The 24,082-nt window shown below is 39.9% G+C and overlaps 1 protein-coding gene across 1 annotated transcript in view; it reads left to right on the plus strand.

Moving 5' to 3' along the window:
• LOC130241491 (NADPH oxidase 4) overlaps window positions 1-24,082 on the plus strand; it is a 62,055-nt gene that overhangs the window by 28,598 nt on the left and 9,375 nt on the right. Inside the window, exons 8-15 of the mRNA XM_056473293.1 lie at window positions 111-191; window positions 2,290-2,467; window positions 3,030-3,197; window positions 5,023-5,085; window positions 9,836-9,896; window positions 16,793-16,871; window positions 18,646-18,765; window positions 21,521-21,629. Coding sequence (XP_056329268.1) covers window positions 111-191; window positions 2,290-2,467; window positions 3,030-3,197; window positions 5,023-5,085; window positions 9,836-9,896; window positions 16,793-16,871; window positions 18,646-18,765; window positions 21,521-21,629 — 859 coding nt within the window. The remainder of the gene's footprint in view (window positions 1-110; window positions 192-2,289; window positions 2,468-3,029; window positions 3,198-5,022; window positions 5,086-9,835; window positions 9,897-16,792; window positions 16,872-18,645; window positions 18,766-21,520; window positions 21,630-24,082) is intronic.

Consider the following 24,082-nt stretch of genomic DNA (forward strand, 5'->3'; position numbering starts at 1 on the left):
CCTCCTCTGTCTGATCTGGGGTCAGTGGGCAGCAGATCTCCTCTATTGTTCTGCTGTAATTGTAGTTCAGTCTGAGCTGCAGCTCTTTTATCTCGCTCTGTGTGTTTCAGACTCTCAAACTACCAGATATTCTGGTACACACACAACCTCTTCATCCTGTTTTACGTCCTTCTGATGGTCCACGTAGCGGGGTGAGTAAGTCTGTTTCCCTTCACACACTTAACTAACAAAAGATTGTACAGAATAGCATCATTAATTTGGATGAGGTGACACGGTGGCTCAGTGGTTAGCACTGTCGCTAACTGGGGTGGGGGGTTAAAAATACTAATAATTAATAATGTATAATATAAATAAGCATTTGACCCCCCCTATAATGGTTCATACCATTGTAAATGCATAATCACGCCAACCAATGCTAGGAGAAATTATTCAACAGTCTGAAACAGGCAGTTCTAGAGCACCGAAAGACATCCTCAGTATTCACAAAACACGTTTCTTGTAAAACAGGTGTTTATATCTGCATGTAGCCTACAAACATAAAAATTAGACGCATCATTTGTATAGTTTGACCAACAGTAACTTCTAAAATAGTCACTAAATATCCCTAAAAATACAAAAAGCATATACATTTTCTTAATAAATGAGATTCATTCATAAATTTGATTCACTGAAGCATGTATTACCAAACTACTACTGAAAAGTTGACCCCCCCCAATCGTCAATGTATAATTTGCACCCTAAAGCAGGTCGCACACTAGTTGCACCACTTGGTGCTGCAGCATGACGCGCATTAAAATACTTGCAATGGTTTATATTTTGTTACAGACATACAGTGTCATCCTGCAACTGTTTTGCTGCATATGAAACGTCCCAAACCCTATTTTTAACTGTCCAAAATGGGAAATAAAGTAGTTTTTTCTTTCTAATAGTCAAAGCAAATAAAAAAAAAAATTCTATGTTAAATATGCATAAAAATATTATGTAATTTATGTAAATTCGGACCAAGAGTCCACATATATGGACATCATTTTTCTCTAAAAGTACATCGTATCAAAAGATGATACTTAGGTTTTTATTCTAACTAGGTTCTAATAAGCCCAAATAGGCAAGAGAAATAAAAAACGCATGTAAAAAACACCTTGGGCATTAAGAGGTTAAAATTAAACTATTCAGATGGCGCTCTGTGGCGCGGCAGAAATATAAACGGTGTCCTGAGTCATGGCTGGGCATCGCTGACAGCCGTCGACTTGCGGCGCCAGTGTGTGTACCCTGATAGAAACCTATGTTTATAATTCTAAAATGCATGGAACTGTGTTGTGCGACGCGGCGCATTGCCGTGCGACGCATCTGGTGTGCGACCCACTTTAGTATGTATGTATTTATGGGTGTTTCCCAGTGCTGGGTTGTAGCCTGGAATGGCATCCGCTGCGTTAAACATATGCTGAAATAGTTGGTGGTTTATTCCGCTGTGGCAACCCCTGATAAATAAAGGGGTAAGCTGAAGCAAAATGAATGAATGGATGAATGAATGATATTGCTGGTATGAACAGGCCTTTTCATTCATTCATTTTACTTCAGCTTAGTCTCTTTATTCATCAGGGGTCGTCACAGTGGAATGAATCGCCAACTATTCCAGCAAATGTTTTACACAGCGGAGGCCCTTCCAGCTGCAACCCAGTACTGGGAAACATCCATACACACTCATTCACACACACACTCATACACTACAGCCAATTTAGTTCATCAATTCATCTATAGCGCATGTGTTTGGACTGTGGGGGAAACCGGAGCACCCGGAGGAAACCCACACCAACATGGGGAGAACATGCAAACTCCACACAGAAACACCAACTGACCCAGCCGGGACTCGAACCAGCAACCTTTATGCTACCCACTGAGCCACCGTGTTGCCAATAATAATAATAACAAATAATAAACTTGACCAAGGTGGTGAACCAAGAAGGTCGCTGGTTCGAGCATCGCCTGGGTCAGTTGGCGTTTCTGTGTGGAGTTTGCATGTTGTCCCTGCGTTCGCGTGGGTTTCCTCCGGGTGCTCCAGTTTCCCCCACAAGTCCAAAGACATGCGTACAGGTGAACTGGGTAGGATAAATTGTCCGTAGTGTATGAGTGTGTATGGATGTTTCCCAGAGATGGGTTGCAGCTGGAAGGGCATCCGCTGCGTAAAACATGTGCTGGAGAACTTGGTGTGACAACCCCATATTAATAAAAGGACTAAGCCGACACGAAAATGAATGAATGAACCTTGACCAATTCCTCTTTGTCTAATAGGGGAGCTTTAAAGTATCAGTCAAATGTGGAGACACACCCACCTGGCTGCATCCAAAACAATCTCAGTTCAGACTCGTGGACCAATCACAGAGCAGCAGTAGAGGAAAGGGCGGAGCTTTCAGACAGATCACAGACAGTCTGTCAAGAAGAGGCTTGTTTTCATCCTCATTTCCCTCAGGTCTGTCTTTTTGATTGCTCTTCGACTACTTTTTTCAAGGTGTAAAATAAGTCTCTGATGTGCCTAGAGTGTATATGTGATGTATCAGCTTAAATTACCACGCATATAATGCTTTACAACTCTCTGAAACTGACCCCTTTTAGGCTTTGATCCTAGTTCTGCTGGTTTGGTGACTGTCGCTTTAAATTCAAATGAGATTGTGCTCTTTTCAAAAGAGGGCGGAGCTACAAATGCCTGTGTGTCAGCATAGTGGCAGATTCAAGAACAAGACTAACATCCTATGCTAATGAGAGAGAGAGAGATGGTCACTAGTGGGCGGGGCTTTCCTCCTCTGATGACGCATACAAAGGGAGAATGTCAATCAAAGTGTTTCTGCAGGCTGTTTTTATCAAGTGTATAAATATTAGAAGCTGGCTATGTTCACACACTGTTGCCACACAACTGTGCCGAAACCCCTTGTAAAAGTAATTTTTGCATAATAGGCCCCCTTTAAGTCTTTTTGTGCATGTGTGTGTGTATTTATCAGTTATTTTGTGTGTGTTTGTCTGTGTGTGTGTTTTAGACGTGGCTGTGGGTCTCTGCTCCTCTCTGCCTGTATTGTGCTGAGCGGTTGTATCGCTTCATAAGGAGCAGCACAGCTTCTGTTACCGTAGTTTCTGTCATTAGTCATCCGTGTGATGTCATAGAATTGCGCATGCTGAAGAGTGGCTTTAAGCCCCGCCCTGGACAGGTGAGCCCCGCCTACATACGACGGCATTAATTGTTGTTTAGAAAGTTTGTTTAGAAGTTTAAGGATAAATGCAACTGAAAAAAACAAGATATTTTGATCCTTTTAAGCTAAAAATTTAAGACTATTTACACAACAGGTCATATATTTTTTAAAGAAATTAATAGTTCTGTTCAGCAAGAAAGCATTAGATTGATCAAACGTGACACTTTTTGTAATAATACAAAAGATTTGTATTGAAAATGCATTTGTTTTCAGTTAAGTATTTAAAAAAAATAATTTTCACCCAAACAGAATAAATATAAATATTTATTTATTTTTGTTTATTTTTATTTATTTATTCTATACATATTTTTACTGAATTCATCTCATTATTTCTATGATTTTCTTATTATAATTTTTTTATTTATATATATATTTAAGCATAAGAAACTTCGCTACTTCCTCAAGCAGTCTGCTTTTTAAGAAATAAATGCTTTTGTTCAGCAATAAATCCTTAGATTGATCAAAAGTAATATAAAAAACCTTTGTAATATTAAAATAGAATATTTCTATTTCCATTCTCTAAATCAAGAATGATTCTATTCCACATTATATTGAGTCACGTTTGCAGAAAAAATGTAATAGAATATAATATAATATAATGAAAAATATATAAGGCAGCTCATTGATAATTCAGCTTTCCATTACATGATTATTAATGATTTTAGTAATGTTACAATAAAAATCAATTGTTTTGAATGAATATTTACATTTTATTATTCATTTTTATTAATAATATTTATTATTATTTATGTATTATTATTATTATTATTTAATATATTTTTATTTATATTATTTATTTAAATTATATATTATTTTATAATATAAAGCATATAATAATTTGTATAATAATTATAATTTTATTTATAATATTATATATTTCTTTCATTTATTTCTTTTATTTATTGTTAAACTGTAGAATAATTTTGTTTTAAATATATACTTTATTGCACAGACAGGTAAAATATAGGTAATCACAACAGAGATCAACTCATTGTCTGCATTTTTTTTTGTTCAAACTAGAACTATTCAATGTTACATACCCACACCCACCCACAAACCCCTCGGGAGGAATGAGAATCGCATGATTAATCTCATTCATACATTTTCTTTTCGGCTTAGTCCTTTTAATAATCCGGGGTCGCCACAGCGGAATGAACCGACAACTTATCCAGCAAATATTTAACGCAGCGGATGCCCTTCCAGCTGCAACCCATCTCTGGGAAACATCCATACACACTCACTCACACTCATACACTATGGACATGAACCGCATGTCTTTGGACTGTGGGGGAAACCGGTGCACCTGGAGGAAATCCACACAAACGCAGGGAGAACATGCAAACTCCACACAGAAACGCCAACTGACCCAGCCAAGGCTCGAACCAGCGACCTTCTTGCTGTGAGGCGACAGCACTACCTACTGCGCCACTGTGTCACCATGATTAATCTATGCAGATTTTTTTAAATGTACACAAAATAAATAAAAATATAACTATATATTAAAGTATATGACCCATAAAAAAGGAAAGGAAATAACATGAATACAATTCAGGGAGAATACTCATACAACCAGATGGCACAGTACAACATTAATGTAGAAACAGTTCTTTCAGAAACCTAACATCCTACTTACTCTTAACTTTAGATAAACTATATACTTTTATACAGCTAAATACTTTCTCATTTGTAAATCACACACTTGATATTGAAACAGAATTGTTGATTGGTTTTGCTTGTCTATGTGTGTTAATCACATTCATGTTTTTCTGATCATCTCATCTAGTACATCATGCTGAACTGTCCGAATGTGTCGTCATTTGAAAACCACCCCTTCACCCTGACCACAGTACGTGTCTCTGTGTGTGTGTGTGGTTGTATGTGTGTATGTGTGTGTTACTGCATTCAAGTCATGCTCATAGTCATGAGATAAAAGCACATTAACACCACTGCAATTTCATAATCACCAGTGGGAAACTCAGGAATTCATTTATGCGCCAGATTGAATCCTGGCTAATTGGTGTCGGTTATAATAACATTTTAATTGCATGTTTACATTTTGGGTTTTTTGTTTAGTACAAAGTGTTTGCATAATACATTTGATCATTTAAAGCAAATTGCATTGCAGTTATGATTTCCAAATGCATTCCGGCACTGGCCACTTTATTAGGTACACCTTACTAGTACCAGATTGGCCCCCCTTTTGCCTTTAGAACTGCCGTAATCATTCGTGGCATAGATTCAACAAGGTACTGGAAATATTCCTCAGAGATTTTGCTCCATATTGACATGATAGCATCACGCAGTTGCTGCAGATTTGTCGACTGCACATCCATGATGCGAATCTCCCGTTCCACCACATCTCAAAGGTGCTCTATTGGATTGAGATCTGGTGACTGTGGAGGCCATTTGAGTACAGTGAACTCAGTAGCCACGTTTACACTATTACGCCTAAAGCAAGCGTGCCAGGTTGAGCCAGGGCCAGCCGTGTTTCCACTGTCACTTCCGGGGCCTGATTGGGCCAAATTGGGGCTTCTTTGGGGCCAGCGGTCAACCTTTTTCAGCCCACCGAATACCTTGGGCCATAGAGAGCCTGCTGGGGCTTCATGGCGGAGTGAATGGAGAGGTGGAGTTGGCCGGAGTCTGGTGAAGATGGCGTGCTGCCCTTACACTAGTTTTATAACCGCACACGAGTATGTGCGCCAAAAAATGTAATAAATAAGGGAAAGAAAAACACATAGCTGGTCAGTTTAAGAGGCTAGGGGTCTTTTTGCTTATGATCGCCCTTATGTTTCCCTATTAAATGTAAGGGTGTTGCGTAAAATAATCAAGTAGTTTAGTTTTATAAGTGATATTTCTTTGCTGCATCCTCCTTGATGTTTCAGTAACGTATAATAAGCTTTACACCATATTAAAGACACCGCATCCAGTACCTTTCACCTGTCGAAAATGTTTGTCAAGTTTAAATGGTTTGTTTGTGCATGAAACGTGCGCATTTAGATGCATGTGTGTGTGAGAGACCGGGGTGAAAGATTGCTTGCTTCACAGCTCTTTCTTTCTTTTGGATATAATACAAAATCTGAATACAACAGAAAGACATAAAACTTTACAAACTGCTGCACATGCTCTCGGGTTATCGGCACGGCCCCGATAAAAGCCCTGGCTCGCACTGGCCCGACAGTGGAAATGTGGCTTTTGTCATGTTCAAGAAATCAGCATGAGATGATTCACGCTTTATAACATCAAGCATTATCCTGCTGGAAGTAGCCATCAGCAGATGGGTACACTGTGCTCATAAAGGGATGGACATGGTCAGCAACAATACTCAGGTAGGCTGTGGTGTTGATACGATGCTCAATTGGTACTAATGGGCGCAAAGTGTGCCAAGAAAATATCCCCCACACCATTACACCACCACCAGCAGCAGCCTGAACCGTTGATACAAGGCAGGATGGATCCATGCTTGATGCCAAATTCTGACCCTACCATCCGAATATCACAGCAGAAATCGAGACTCATCAGATCAGGCAACGTTTCTCCAATCTTCTATTGTCCAATTTTGGTGAGCCTGTGTGAATTGTAGCCTCAGTTTCCTGTTCTTAGCTGACAGGAGTGGCACCCGGTGTGGTCTTCTGCTGCTGTAGCCCATCCGCCTCAAGGTTGGATGTGTTGTGTGTTCAGAGGTGCTCTTCTGCAGACCTCAGTTGTAACGAGTGCTTATTTGAGTGTTTTAGTATGCCCCAAATGTTAGCATGTAAAATGTTTCAGCTTACCAAAAAGGTTTTAGTATGGTTTGTGATTATGCAAGTGAGGTGCTAATCGACAAGAGAAGGCGTCATTAACGGACCATACACCATACTAATCAAGCAATACAACTGTTAATTGCTGGTACACACAGCGGATATCAGTTATCAAGTTCATTTATTTATAGAGCACATTTAAAAACAGTCACAAGACTGACCAAAGTGCTGCAGGTAAGACAAAGTTAAAATAAAAAGACCCAATATAAAAACATCTAAAGGAATGTAAAAATGTAGCAGTAGAAAGGACTATTAAAATAATCTTAAAAAGCCAAGCTGAAAGGTACAATTTAAGAGGTGATTTAAAATAGATAATGATGGAGCCATTCTAATCTTAAGGGGCAAGGTGTTCTACAACCTGCCACAGAGAAAGCTCTGTCCCCTCTACGTTTCAGTCTGGACTGAGGAGCTAAAGGACTATTTTGATCACTTGACCTAAGAGATCTCACGGGAGTGTAAAAATGAAACCGCTCTGAGAGATTGGATGGGGCTAGATTATGGGGCTAGATTATATACCAGTAAAACCAGTAAAAAATGACCACAATAATAGTCAATAATCATGAATCATGAACATCATTAATCAAATCCAACAAAATTGCATAAAAGGCTTATAATGCAAAATAAAGATGAGTAATGAGGATTACATGAATAATAGACTGATAATGAAACCACAAGCGTTATGATATAAGTATATACTACCATAGATACGTGGCATCATTTTCCTCTTCAAACACTGGGGAGCCTGTTGTTGTCACATTGGAAAAGCAACACGTGTGTCTGAGAATACCGTGCGATGTGCACTTATCCCACAGCTGAGCTTCCAATGTTTCAGCAAGTAACCCTCACCTCTATAGTCAAAATCTGGATGCTGGCCAAAGGTCGGCCTATTAGGTAAGAGAGAAGTGTGAGTTGATCAGGCCCACCTTCTCTCTCAGCTAGGTGCACATTAGTTCTGATTACAAAGCTCAAATATGAGGATCATAGAGTCAATATAACCTTAAGGTCTTGAGACCGTTCATTTGGTTGTTTGTTGAGCGCAACAGGAGCTCAAAAACAAACAAAAAAACAAAACAAATTTTAACATTGAGTTATTGCCTTTTTATCAGCTGGTATCAGCGTCTATCAGTCTGGCCAGTGGTGGATTTAGGCATGGGCAATATGGGCGATCGTCAGGGCGGCATCTTGCTGGGAGCGGCATGGGGAGAAAAAAAGTGCCCCAGTAAAAGCTTTAAGATAATATTTACTTCATGCAAGTGTATTAACTTAGAGTGGTTATCCCAGAATAAAGACGTTAGGGGCTATTCACATTTGGCGTCTTTTGCATGCACAAGTTTGTTATTCTCTATGTGCAACCAAAAAAACGCTGACGAAAACAAATTGACGCATGTGCGCAGAAAACCATTCCCACGCGCCTCACGCGCTGCTTCTGATCCTGGTTGTTTACTGTACATGCATGCCGTTATGCGTCGACAAAATATTTTTTATATTTTATTAATATCGTTAATTAATAAAATTTTAATTAATATGGTTTTAATTTTAATTAATTAATTTTAATTAATATCGTTTATATTATATAATGATGATGTTACCTTGATTAAGCATGGCTATGAAGCGGAAAGGCAACATAGTCAGTCAGGGAGGTAATTAAGACTTTATTACATCAATTCTCAGCCATGAGTCGGGTCTAAGACAACAGATAATTCTAGAAAACATATATATTTTGTATTCTTTTGAACTGCCATAATTAATATTCATGCAAAAGACTTAGAACATTACTCCAGTTGTGTCTTTACATTGATTTTCAGATACATTTAGGATTGATTTATTGAGTTATTTATTTAGAATAATAATTGTATAATAATAATAATAAACTGTTATATTTATTGAAAGTAAATAAATATATTTAAATGTATTTATAATAATTATTTTAAATGTATATATTTAAAAATATATAAAGTCAACCACATAGTGTCTTTATTTCTTTCGTCCAGGGTGCCATTTACGCTAGAACCACCACTGAGTCTGGCCATTCTCCTCTGACCTTTTCTGACCATTCTCTGTAAACCCTAGAGATGGTTGTGCGTGAAAATCCCAGTAGATCAGCAGTTTCTGAAATACTCAGACCAGCCCATCTGGCACTAACAACCATGCAACGTTCAAAGTCACTTAAATCATCTTTCTTCCCCATTCTGTTGCTCGGTTTATACTGCAGCAGATCGTCTTGACCATGTCTACATGCCTAAATGCATTGAGTTGCTGCCATGTGGTTGGCTGATTAGACTTTTGCATTAACGAGCAGTTGGACAGGTGTACCTAATAAAGTGGCCGGTGAGTGTATGTATTCCTCACAAACACGGCTGTAGGCATTTGAGATGATGTCATTTTGTTGCACATTCTTATAGTATCAGTTTTCAAACTAAACATTACACAATGCTCCGTCATGCAGATGGTTCCATTCTGAAGTGTGTGTTTGATACGTGCGTGTTGTAGCAATAAAACTCTCCTGCTTTACACACTCAGAGTTTCTGCCAGGGGCTGTTAGTGGAGCTTTTTTACTGACTTGCACACTTTTCTCAGAGTTTGGGCACCCCAGGGGTGTGTTTCCTTTAATGCATGACTGTACCTGATCCTCACACACTCTCTGCTCTGTGTGTGTGTGTGTGTGTGTGTGTGTGTGTGTGTGTGTGCGTGTGTGCGTGCGTGCGTGCGTGCGTGCGTGCGTGCGTGCGTGCGTGCGTGCGTGCGTGCGTGCGTGCGTGCGTGCGTGCGTGTGCGTGTGTGTTTTTGACTGTTCTTCAGTGTCCAACAGGCAAGAATGAAACATTTGGTATTCATCTCAGAGTGCTGGGAGACTGGACCTGTGAGTACAAGTACACCACACACACATACAGAAACACACACGAATACACACACATAAATACACTTACAAACACACACTGTCACACACATGCACACACTGTCACACATATACAAACACTCTCCCAAAACTTCTCACACAAACGCACGCACACACATAAAAACACACACACTCATACACACTGTCACAAACATGCACACACTCACGCATACACAAACACTCTCTCACACACTCACACACACACACACACACACACAAAAACACACACATTCTTACAAACACTTTCTCTCTCACATACACACACACACACACATGCATGCATAAACGCACGCATACACGCACTCACACACATGCACGCACGCGCATGCACATTCATACATGCACACACACACACACACTGTCACACATACACAAACACTCTCCTATAACTTTTACACACATGCACACACACACACACACACATAAAAAACACATTATCACACTTTCTCTCTTGCACGCACGCACACACGCACTCATACATGCACGCATACATGCACACACATAAATACACACACACACAGTCACGCATACGCAAACACTCTCCCATAACTTTCACACACACATAAAAAGACACACATTTTCCCAAACACTCTCTCTCTCTCACACACACGCACACACACACACACACACGCACACACACACACACACACACACACACACACACACACATACACAAACACTCTCCCATAACTTTCACACACACACACACACACACACACACACGCACACACACACACACACACACACACACACACACACATATTAAATAAGGTCTTGTGATCAGTATAACTGAGTTCAAAGGTTTCTGTAATGTCAGATTAAAACACACCATCGCACACATTTTTCTTGGCTCCGTTGTGTTTCTGACTCTTTCCATTATGTCATTCTTCAGATATACTGAAAGAAAAACACACTTCACAAAAGAAACACCACATACCTAATACACACACACACACACACACACAGAGGTGATAAAACAGAGAGGAGTCCCACAGCTTTACCATAAAGCACTTATCTATGTCTAGAGGCCAAAATATTTAAGAAACTTGAGCTAGTTAGCAACTTCAAAGCTAAAGTTGTGTCAGAAACAACACACTATACACGTATACATTTAATAAGTGTAGTTCAGTGTCATCCCGAATGGAACACTTGATGCTTTGTACTAAACAAATTCAAATCATTTTGCAGTCAATGTATGATGGTTGCCAAATTAGTGAAATAAATGACCCCTTAATAATTAAATGATCACTTATGTAGGAGAATTTACTTACACAATCCAAAATAAAGCAATCCAACCTCAGTATCTAATAGCTCCGCCCCTTCTGCTACTTAAACAAAACTGTGAGCATTTGCAAATGAACTCTTTAGCAACTTGCTAACAACTACTCAAACTCGTAGCGACCACAGGATAAAACACAGCACAATTCTAACAACCACTCAGAAACCCTTATCATCAACATGACAACATGTTAAAATACATAACACCCCTTAGCAACATGCTAACAACCACTTTGAACCTCTTAGCAAGTATATAGCAATGTGTAAAAGCACACAGCGCCTCTTAGCAACATGCAAATGACCAATCAAAAACTCTGTGACCACAGATCAACATGCTAAAACACTTCGCACCCCTTAACAACATGCTTACAACCACTCAAAAATGTAATGACCACATAACAACATGCTAAAACACCTAGAACCCCTAAGAAACATGCTAACAACCACTCAGATGCTCTTAACCACCACATAGCAAAAAGTTAAAACACTTAGCACCCTTATAACAATGATAACACATACCTAGAACCCTTTAACAACCATATAGCATGTTAACCCCTTACACCATCTTAAGGACTACAACATGCTAAAACACTTGGCACCCCTTAGCAACATGCTAACAAACACTCGGATGCTCTTAGGAATGACAAAGCAACAGGTTAAAACCCTTAGTACCATGGTAACAGCTACCTAGAACCCTTTGGCAACCATATAGCAGGTTACCAACCACTCACAACATCTTAATGACTACAACATGCTAAGACACTTGACACCCCATAGCAACATGCTAACAAACACTTGCATGCTCTTAGCAACCACAAAGCAAGGTTAAAATGCATAACACCCCTAAGCACCATGGTAACAACTACCTAGAACCCTTTAGCAGATATAGCAGGTTAACAAACACTCACAAGATCTTGAGGACTGCATAGCAACATGCTAAAACACTCGGCACACCGTAAAAATATGCTAGCAACCACTCAAACTCTTTGCACCCACATGACACCATGCTAAATCACATAGCACCCCTTAAAAACATGCTATCAACCACTCGGATGCACTTAGCAGCCACATAGCAACAGGTTAAAATGTACAACACGCCTTAGCAACATACATATACATATATACATATAACCACTCAAAAACTCTTAACGACCACATATTAACAGGCTACAACACGTAGCACCTCTTAGCAAGATGCTAACAACTACTTAAACTCATAATGACCACATAACAACATGCTAAAACACACAGCTTTCCTTAGCAACATGCTAACAGTCCTCTAAGCAATCAGAAAGCAACAGGTTAAAACATTTAGCACCTTTCGACCCATGGCAACAACTTCCTAGAGCCCTTTATCAATCTTATAGCAGGTTAACAACCGCTCACAACGTCTTAAAGACTACACAGCAGCATGTTAAAACAATAGGCACACCGTGACAACATGCAAACAACCACTCAAAACTCTTAGCACTCATATGACAGCATGCTAGATCACATAGCACTGCTTAGAAACATGCTAACAACCACTCGGATGCTCTTAGCAATCACAAAGCAACACGTTAAAACCCTTAGCACCATGGTAACGGCAACCTAGAACCCTTTAGCAACCATATAGCAGGTTAACAACCACTCACAACATCTTAAAGACTACACCGCAACATACTAAAACTATTGGCACACCTTAACAACATGCTAACAACCACTCAAAAACTCTTCGCACCCACATAGGAACATGCTAATACACTTGGCACCCCTTAGCATCATGCTAACAATTGCCCAAAAACTCTTAGCACCCACACAGCAACATGCTATAACACATAGAACAACTTGGAATCATGCTAACAACCACTCGGATGCACAGCCAGATGTAACACATAGCACCCTTAGCACCATGGTAACTGCTACATAGAACACTTTAGCAACCATATAGCAGGTTAACAACCACTTACAAGATCTTAAGGACTACACAGCAACATGCTAAAACACTTGGAACACCATAACAACATGCTAACAACCACTTAAAAACTATCAGCACCCACCAACAACATCCTAGATCACATAGCACAGCTTAGAAACATGCTAACAACCATTCGGATGCTCTTAGCTACCACAAAGCAACAGGTTAAAACCCTTAGCATCCGTAACACTGTGTGGTAACAACTATCAAAACCCTTTAGCAATCATATAACAGGTTAACAACCACTCACAGAATCTTAAGGACTACACAGCAACATGATAACAAACACTCAAAAACACTTAGCACCCATACAACAACATGCTAGGTCACATAGCACCGCTTAGAAACATGCTAACAACCACTTGGATCCTCTTAACCACCTCATAGCAACAGGGTAGAACTCGTAGCATTCTTACACCATGATAACAACTACCTACAACCCTTTAGCAACAATATAGCAGGTTAACAAGCACTTATAACATCTTAATGACTACACAGCAACATGTTAAACTCTTAGCACTCCTTAGCAACATGCTAGCAACTCCTCAAAAACTTTTAGCACCCGCACAACAACATGCTAGAACATATAGAACTCATTAGAAACATGCTAACAACCACTTTAATGCTCTTAGCCGCAACATAGCAATCGGTTAAAACACTTAGCATCCGTAACACCATGATAACAACTACCTAAAACCGTTTAGCAACCATATAGCAGGTTAACAACCACTTACAACATCTTAAGGACTACAACATGCTAAAACACTTGGCACCCCTTAGCAACATGCTAACAAACACTCGGATGCTCTTAGGAATGACAAAGCAACAGGTTAAAACCCTTAGTACCATGGTAACAGCTACCTAGAACCCTTTGGCAACCATATAGCAGGTTACCAACCACTCACAACATCTTAAGGACTACAACATGCTAAGACACTTGACACCCCATAGCAACATGCTAACAAACACTTGCATGCTCTTAGCAACCACAAAGCAAGGTTAAAATGCATAACACCCCTTAGCACCATGGTAACGACTACCTAGAACCCTTTAGCAGATATAGCAGGTTAACAAACACTCACAGGATCTTGAGGACTGCATAGCAACATGCTGAAACACTCGGCACACTGTAAAAATATGCTAACAACCACTCAAAAACTCTGCACCCACATGACACTTTGCTAGATCACATAGCACTCCTTAAAAACATGCTATCAACCACTCGGATGCACTTAGCAGCCACATAGCAACGGGTTAAAATGTATAACACGCCTTAGCAACATACACATAACCACTCAGAAACTCTTAACGACCACATATCAACAGGCTACAACACACAGCATCCCTTAGCAACATTTTAACAGTCCCCTTAGCAATCACAAAGCAACAGGTTAAAACATTTAGCACCCTTCAACCCATGGCAACAACTTCCTAGAGCCCTTTATCAACCTTATAGCAGGTTAACAACCGCTCACAACATCTTAAAGACTACACAGCAGCATGTTAAAACAGTGGGCACACCGTGACAACATGCAAACAACCACTCAAAACTCTTAGCACTCAAATGACAGCATGCTAGATCACATAGCACTGCTTAGAAACATGCTAACAGCCACTCGGATACTCTTAGCTACCACAAAGCAACAGGTTAAAACCCTTAGCACCATGATAAGAACAACCTAGAACCCTTTAGCAACCATATAGCAGGTTAACAACCACTCACAACATCTTAAAGACTGCACAGCAACATGCTAAAACTATTGGCACACCGTAAGATCATGCTAACAACCACTCAAAAACTCTTAGCATCCACACAGGAACATGCTAATACACTTGGCACCCCTTAGCATCATGCTAACAATTGCCCAAAAACTCTTAGCACACTCACAACAGCATGCTATAACACATAGAACAACTTGGAATCATGCTAACAACCACTCGGATGCACAGCCAGATGTAACACATAGCACCCTTAGCACCATGGTAACTGCTACCTAGAACACTTTAGCAACCATATAGCAGGTTAACAACCACTTACAAGATCTTAAGGACTACACAGCAACATGCTAAAACACTTGGCACACCATAACAACATGCTAACAACCATTTAAAAACTATTAGCACCCACCCAACAACATCCTAGATCACATAGCACCGCTTAGAAACATGCTAACAACCATTCGGATGCTCTTAGCTACCACAAAGCAACAGGTTAAAACCCTTAGCATCCGTAACTCTGTGTGGTAACAACTACCAAAACCCTTTAGCATATCATATAACAGGTTAACAACCACTCACAGGATCTTAAGGACTACACAGCAACATGATAACAAACACTCAAAAACTCGTAGCACCCATACAACAACATGCTAGGTCACATAGCACCGCTTAGAAACATGCTAACAACCACTTGGATCCTCTTAACCACCTCATGGAAACAGGTTAGAACTCGTAGCATTCTTACACCATGATAACAACTACCTACAACCCTTTAGCAACCATATAGCTGGTTAACAAGCACTTATAACATCTTAATGACTACACAGCAACACGTTAAAACACTTAGCATTCCTTAGCAACATGCTAGCAACCACTCAAAAACTTTTAGCACCCACACAACAACATGCTAGAACATATAGAACTCATTAGAAACATGCTAACAACCACTTCAATGCTCTTAGCCACCACATAGCAATCGGTTAAAACACTTAGCATCCGTAACACCATGATAACAACTACCTAAAACCGTTTAGCAACCATATAGCAGGTTAACAACCACTTACAACATCTTAAGGACTACACAGCAACATGCTAAAACGCTAACAACCACTTAAATACTCTTATCACCAACCCAACAACATCCTAGATCACATAGCAATGCTTAGAAACATGTTAACAACCATTCAGATGCTCTTGGCTACCAAAAAGCATCAGGTTAAAACGCTTAGCATTCATAAGACCGTGGTAACAACTACCAAAACCCTTTAGCAACCATATAGCAGGTTACCCATACAACCCAAAACACCCATACAACAACATGCTAGGTTACATTGCACCCCTTAGAAACACGCTAACAATTACTCAGATGCTCTTAATCACCACATAGCAACACGTTAAAACTCGTAGCATCCTTAGCACCATGATAACAACTACCTAGAACACTTTAGCAGCCATATAACAGGTTAACAAGCACTCACAAGATCTTAAAGACTACTCAGCAACATGCCAAAACACTTGGCACACCATAACAACATGCTAACCACTTAAAAACTATTTATCACTCACCCAACAACACCTTAGATCACATTGCACTGCTTAAAAACATGCTAACAACTACTCGGATGCTCTTAGCAATCACATAGCAACAGGTTAAAACCCATAGCATCCTTAGCACCATGATAACAACTACCTAGAACCCTTTATCAACCATATAGCAGGTAAACAACCACTCACAACATCTTAAGGACTACACAGCAACATGCTAAAACACTTAGCAACACGCTAACAACCATTTTTAACCTCGTAGAAACAAATAAACAACCACCCAAAACACTGCACACTATGCTGCCTGCTGTTATTTATACATGTAGCCTAATCTTGATTTATTTTCTTTGTCATTTCTCAGCTAGGTTTTCTCAGCTGCTGCTTCAATCACCAAACAGCTCTGAGATCCTTCCCATGATGCACCAGAGGCGATATCCCACGTAAGTCGTCTTCTGCCTTCTGGGAGAATTGTCTTCTGGTTCATGAAGGTCTGATCTAGTATCAGATGCTGCATTTGAGGAGGGGAAAGGTCACAACCCTCCGACCATGTAATTTCCTGGGAAAACCGCAGTTTTCCAGCACTGCGTGGGCGGGGTGTCAGGTGACAGACTTTTAACAAGCTTCACCGTCCAATCAGAATCTGTGACATCATTTCCTCCCGTAAAAGAGCTTTTACAGTGGGAAATGACTGCACATCCCCATCCTGTGTGCATTAGTGGATGTGTGCTTATTTGTTTGTGTGTTTTTTCTTTATGCCTATGTGTGTGTGTGTGTGTGTGCGTGTGTGTGTGTGTGTATGTGTGTGTGTGTGTGTGTGTGTTTGCTTCCTTCCTGATTTTAATTATGCCAAGAGAGGACAGTATTCAGTGTTTTAGTGAATAATTCTTCCTCATTAATGGTGTAGATAGATAAAACCAATATTACACGGGGCTCATACGGTCCTGAAAACCTGGAAAAGTCATGGATTTCAGGCATTTTACAGGCCTGGAAAAGTTTTGGAAAAATAAATGAACCCAAAATGTTTTGGGAAAATTCATGGAAATTTGCTTATCAAATACCTGTGTACTGGAATACACTTACCGGCCACTTTATTAGGTACACCTATCCAACTGCTTGTTAACGCACATTTCTAATCAGCCAATCACATGGCAGCAGCTCAATGCATTTAGGCATGTAGACATGATCAAGACGATCTGCTGCAGTTCAAACCGAGCATCAGAATGGGGAAGAATGTGGCGTGGTTGTTTTTGCCAGACGGGCTGGTCTGAATATTTCAGAAACTGCTGATCTACTGGGATTTTCACGCACAGCCATCTCTAGTGTTTACAGAGAATGGTCTGAAAAAGAGAAAATATCCAGTGAGCGGCAGTTCTGTGGGCACAAATGCCTTGTTGATGCCGGAGGTCAGATGGTAGGGTCAGAATTAGGCATCAACAACATGAAAGCATGGATCCATCCTGCCTTGTATCAACAGTTCAGGCTGGTGGTGGTGGTGGTGGAATTGTGTGGGGAATATTTTCTTGACACACTTTGGGCTCACAAGTACCAATTGAGCATCGTGTCAACGCCACAGCCTACCTGAGTATTGTTGCTGATCATGTCCATCCCTTTATGACCACAGTGTACTCATCTTCTGATGGCTGCTTCCAGCAGGATAACGCGCCATGTCATAAAGCGTGAATCATCTCAGACTGGTTTCTTGAACATGACAATTGTACTCAAATGGCCTCCACAGTCACCAAATCTCAATCCAATAGAGCACCTTTGGGATGTGGTATAATGGGAGATTCACATCATGGATGTGCAGCACAACAAATCTGCAGCCACTGTTTGATGCTATCATGTCAATATGGAGCAAAATCTCTGAGGAATATTTTTAGTACCTTGTTGAGTCTATGCCATGGAGGATTAAGGCAGTTCTGAAGGCAAAAGGTAGTCCAACCAGGTACTAGTAAGGTGTACCTAATAAAGTGGCCGGTGTGTGTATTTTTGGTGCGTTTGAACAAAACAGATTTATTAAATGGATATATTTATAAAAATATTTTTTTAGTTACTGAAGATCTTTAGAAATGGAAAGATAATAAATTTTTAGTTTCTCTTGATTTTCGCTCTTTTTAATTTTTAATTTATAATTCTGATGCAGATAGAAAAATAAATACAGTATCCACACATCTGTGATTTTATTGGTTGTTGTGGTTGTTGTCCCGACCCCAGGGTACACGTGGATGGTCCATTCGGCAGTCCGTCAGAGGAGGTGTTTAATTATGAGGTCAGCCTGTGTGTGGCAGGAGGGATCGGAGTAACGCCGTTCGCTTGTGTCCTTCAAGCACTTTAGTGAGTGAGAAAACAACTTGTCCATCACGCTAGCTGAAGTGTCTGTAAATCACAGCTCTAGCAACATACCCAAATTCAAGATAAATAATCATTTTGTGGTCATTATGTTTTGAATTTGTTTACAGAGGACCTATTATGCAAAAATCACTATCATAAGGGGTTTAATCACAGAGAATAGTGTATGAATATAACCAACTTCTAATAATAATAATAATGTACTAATTGTATTGTTTATAACCACACGTGATATAAACAGTTTGCAGAAACACTTTGATTGACATTCTCCATTTGTACATGTCATCAAAGAGAGAAAGCCCCGTGCTTTAGCATAGGACATTAGTCTTGTTTTTGAATGTACTACTATGCTGACACACAGACATCTGTAGCTCCACCCTCTTCTGAAAAGAGCACAATCTCATTTAAATTTAAAGCGACAGTCCCCAAAACACCACAGTTAGGATCAAAGCCAAAAAGGGTCAGTTTCAGAGAGTTATAAAACATTATCTGTGGGGTATTTTGAGTTGAAACTTCACACACACACTCTAGAGATATCAGAGATTTATTTTAGATCTTGTAAAAAGAGGCATAATTGGTCTCCTTAATGACTATATTGTTATTCTTTTTTCTCATTTTTACTTTACACAACCCTACTGAAAAAAACAGCTTAAACCAGCCTAGGCTGGTTGGCTGGTTTTAGCTGGTTGACCAGCCTGGTTTCAGAGGGGTTTTGGCCACTTTCAGGCTGGTTTCCAGCCATTTCCAGCCTGGTCTTAGCTGGTCAGGCTAGAAAATGACCAGCTAAAACCAGCTTGACCACCTTTCCAGGCTGGAAGCCTAGCCAAAACCAGCTATGTCCAGCTTAAACCAGGCTGGTCAAGCTGGTTTTAGCTGGATTTAGCTGGTCATTTTCCAGCCTGACCAGCTAAGACCAGGCTGGAAAAGGCTGGTAACCAGCCTGGAAATGGCCAAAACCCCTCTAAAACCAGGCTGGTCAACCAGCTTAAACCAGCAAACCAGCCTAGGCTGGTTTCAGCTGGATTTTTCACCAGGGAATGCATACAGCATTCCTATAGCTAAAGCACTTTTTCTGACTAAAGCAGTTTTTGTCTTGTTTCTAGTCCAAATCATTTAGACAAGCTAAAAATATTGTCTGGTTTTTAGAAATAAGTCAAAATGAAGTGATTTCTTTTCTTAAAACAGGTAAAATAATCTAATTTCAAGGAAAAACTCACTTAATTTTGACTCATTTTTGAAAAATATTTTTATATTTCTAAAAAATGCTTCTTGATTTAAGATATTTAAGATGTTTGGACTAGAAACAAGAACAAAAACTCTTTAAAAATGCTTCCAGTAGGACAATTATTTTGTTTGCTGTGGGGTCAGACTGCAAAAATGATTTTCTTACTTAGATTTTTGGTCTTTCTAGTCCAAATATCAAAAAATTCTTAAATCAATAAGAATTTTCTAGGCAAGCAAAACATATTGTCTTGTTTATAGAAATAATATGTCAATATTAAGTGAGTTTTTCCTTAAAACAAGCTAAATAATCTGCCAATGGGATAAGCTAAATAATCTTATGTCAAAAGGAAAAACAAGATTAATTTGCTTACTTCATTGGCAGATTATTTTGCTTGTTTTAAGGATAAACTCTCTTAATATTGGCTTATTATTTCTGAAAACAAGACAATATGTTTTGCTTGCCTAGAAAATGCTTCTTGATTTAAGAATTTTTAGATATTTGGACTAGAAAGAAGACCAAAAATATAAGCAAGAAAAGCAATTTTTGCAGTGTATGAAATTTGTTTCCCAGAGAGTGCATGAACTGATTAAATGCATGTTGCTTTGGATAAAAGCATCTGCCTAATCCATGTTAAATTTCCCTTAAAAAGTTTATTTTAAATAGATTATGCACTCAAAACATGACATTTGCTGTTTGTTCAAACTGCTTATTTAACATGAGCTGAAACAACACAAGCTCTGTCACTCGGGAGGAGCTCGGAGTAGATCCACTGCTCCTCTACATCGAGAGAAGGCTGCTGAGGTGGCTCGGACATCTGTTTCTGAATGCCTCCTGGACACCTACCTAGGGAGGTGTTCCAGGCATCTCCCACCGGGAGGAGGCCTCGGGGAAGACCCAGGACACGCTGGAGGGACTATGTCTCTCGGCTGGCCTGGGAACACCTCGGGATCTCCCGGAGGAGCTGGAGGAAGTGTCTGGGGAGAGGAAAGTCTGGGGTTCTCTCCTAAGACTGCTGCCCCTGCGACCTGGCCCCAGAAAAGCAGATGAAAGTGGAATGAAATAACATGAAACTACACAGTTCTTGAGTTTTTTTGGGGACAACTTAATTGTTTTAAGTTCAATCCACTTATATTTGTAAACTTAATTCCATCAAATTGATTGTGTGGAAACCAATATTTTTACAGCCTGAGCAGTGTGCTTTGTTTGACTTTACATCACCATACCTTGTTTTATTTTAGCAAGGACTGTAAAAATGGTGACTTTTTATGATCTCAAATTAAAATATTATGAAAACAACAACAAAAAAACTTCAGATTTGATCAAATTAAGCACATAATGCAACCCCTGATACTAGTTTTGGTTCATTCGTCACACTGGAAATGAAAGCTCCAGTTGAGTGACTTTTGCTTTGTTGAATACAATACCCCAGTTCAGTGTGCACAAATGATCAAAAGATCACTCAGCATCCACGTCTACAGTAGAGATAGATGGAGAAAGTGCTGTTGTGTGTTGCAGTGACGACTGGTGTCAGTATAAGCTGAAGCGGCTGTATTTCGTCTGGATCTGCAGAGACATTCAGTCCTTCTACTGGTTTGCTGATCTACTGTGTGGCCTTCATGAGAGGGTAAAGCACACGCGCACACACACACACACACACACACACACACACACACATTTTCCTATTTTAGTGGGGACATCACATATTCTTCTATTGTTTTTCTATCGGGTTATTGACACAGTCTATGGCCTACCCCTAAAACAGCCCTCACAGACACAAGTGCACATCATTGCACACTAATAAAAACATCTCCTGATTTATAAGAACTTTTATTTTGTAAGGACCAATGAATGTCCTCAGTAATGGGTTGTTTTCATATTTCACTAATTAAGTGAGGACAATCGAGTCATCACCGGGATTGCAAACCAGCAAACACTACACATACACATTTGTATACATGTTTTACTGGGACAATCCATAGGCATAATGTGTTTTATGCTGTAAAAACAACTGTTTATTATATCATGTGTTTATTATATTAAGTATGATTTTTAAGCATTTCAAATTACAGGGACACAACCCTGTAAACCACCTTAATAGAGTACTGTACTTGGTCTTACCCATGTCACTATACCAGGGGTGCCCAAACCTGGTCCTGGAGGGCCAGTGTCCTGCAAAGATTAGTTCCTACCCCAGACAGACCTGGGCTAACTAATCAAGCTCTTACTAGGCTTTCTAGACACATCCCTGCAGGGTGTTGAGGCAAATTGGAGCTAAAATCTGCAGGACACCGGCCCTCCAGGACTGAGTTTGGGCACCCCTGCACTATATAACTTGTGTCCCTGTAAACCACATAAACCTGTACAGTGTGCACACGCGCGCACACACACACACACACTCCAACTCTCTCTCTTTTCCTCTCGCTCTCATTCTCTCTCTCTCTCTCTCTCTCTCTCTCTCTCTCTCTCTCTCTCTCTCTCTCTCTCGTACACATGGTTTACAGGGACACTCCATAGGCATAATCTATTTTATACTGTAATTTTTTTATTATATGGCCCTACCTCTAGACCTAACCCTCACAGGAATACTGTGGCAAAATGTGAATGTCAAAAGACTTTAAGTATGATTTTTAAGCGTTTCAAATTACAGGGACACGACCCCATAAACCACCTTAATAGAATACTACTATGTCCAAACTCGGTCCTGGAGGGCCGGTGTCCAGCAAGGTTTAGTTCCAACCCCAATCAGAGACACCTGTGCTAGTTAATCAACCTCTTACTAGGCTTTCTAGAAACATCCTTGCATGTATGTTGAGGCAAGTTGGAGCTAAAATATGCAGGACACCGGCCCTCCAGGACCGAGTTTGGGCACCCCTGCACTATATAACTTGTGTCCCTGTAAACCACATAAACCTGTACAGTGTACACACACACACTCCAACTTTCTCTTCCCCTCTCTCTCTCTCTCTTTCTCTCTCTCTCTCTCTCTCTCACACACACACACACACGTATACATGGTTTACAGGGACACTCCATAGGCATAATGTATTTTTTAACTGTAATTTTTTAATGACCCTACCACAGAATCCAACTCTCACAGTAAAACTGTGGCAAAATGTGAATGTCAAAAGATTTTATGTATGATTTTTAACAGTTTAGAATTACAGGGACACGACCCCATAAACTGCCTTATTATAATACTACTAGGTCAGGGATGTTAAACTCGGTCCTGGAGGGCCAGTGTCCAGCAAGGTTTAGTTCCAAACCCAATCAGACACACTTGGGATAGTTAATCAAGCTCATACTAGGCTTTCTAGAAATATCCTTGCAGGTATGTTGATTCAAGTTAGAGCTAAGATTGGCAGGACACCGGCCCTCCAGGACCGAGTTTGAACACCCCTGTACTAGGTCATACCATGTCACTGTACAACTTTGTGTCCCTGTAAACCACATAAACCTGTATACACACACACACACACACTCACTAACTCCAACTTTCTCTCTATCTCCCTCTCTCTCTCTCTCTCTCTCTCTCTCTCTCTCTCTCTCTCACACACACACACACACACACAATATATATACAGGTATATATAATAAACAATAGATGAGCCTATATGTACCATATGCAGTGTGAATTAGTTACTGAAGCCTCTACTGCCATCTGTTGGCCAATGTCATTCATATGCTAATATGTAAGGTGGCTGTATTGAAACATTAGCAGTCCTGCATGTTTATACTTATAAAATATTCTGTTATATTGTTTTAAAAATCTCATTAATTCATAAAAAATCCAAATTTCGTACATATACATACTGGATGAACACAAAATTGCGTTTTTTTCCACTGACCTCTGAATTGAGAGTAATCTGTTTCCCCTTCATGAACTCACCCTATTATACTGTTCATTCATTCATTCATTTTCTTTTCGGCTTAGTCCCTTTATTAATCAGGGGTCGCCACAGCAGAATGAACCGCCAACTTATCCAGCATGTGTTTTACACAGCGGATGCTCTTCCAGCCACAACCCATCACTGGGAAACATCCATGCACACTCATTCACATTCACACACATACACTACG

This window comes from Danio aesculapii, chromosome 15 (assembly GCF_903798145.1).
Source record: "Danio aesculapii chromosome 15, fDanAes4.1, whole genome shotgun sequence".
Lineage (NCBI taxonomy): Eukaryota > Metazoa > Chordata > Actinopteri > Cypriniformes > Danionidae > Danio > Danio aesculapii.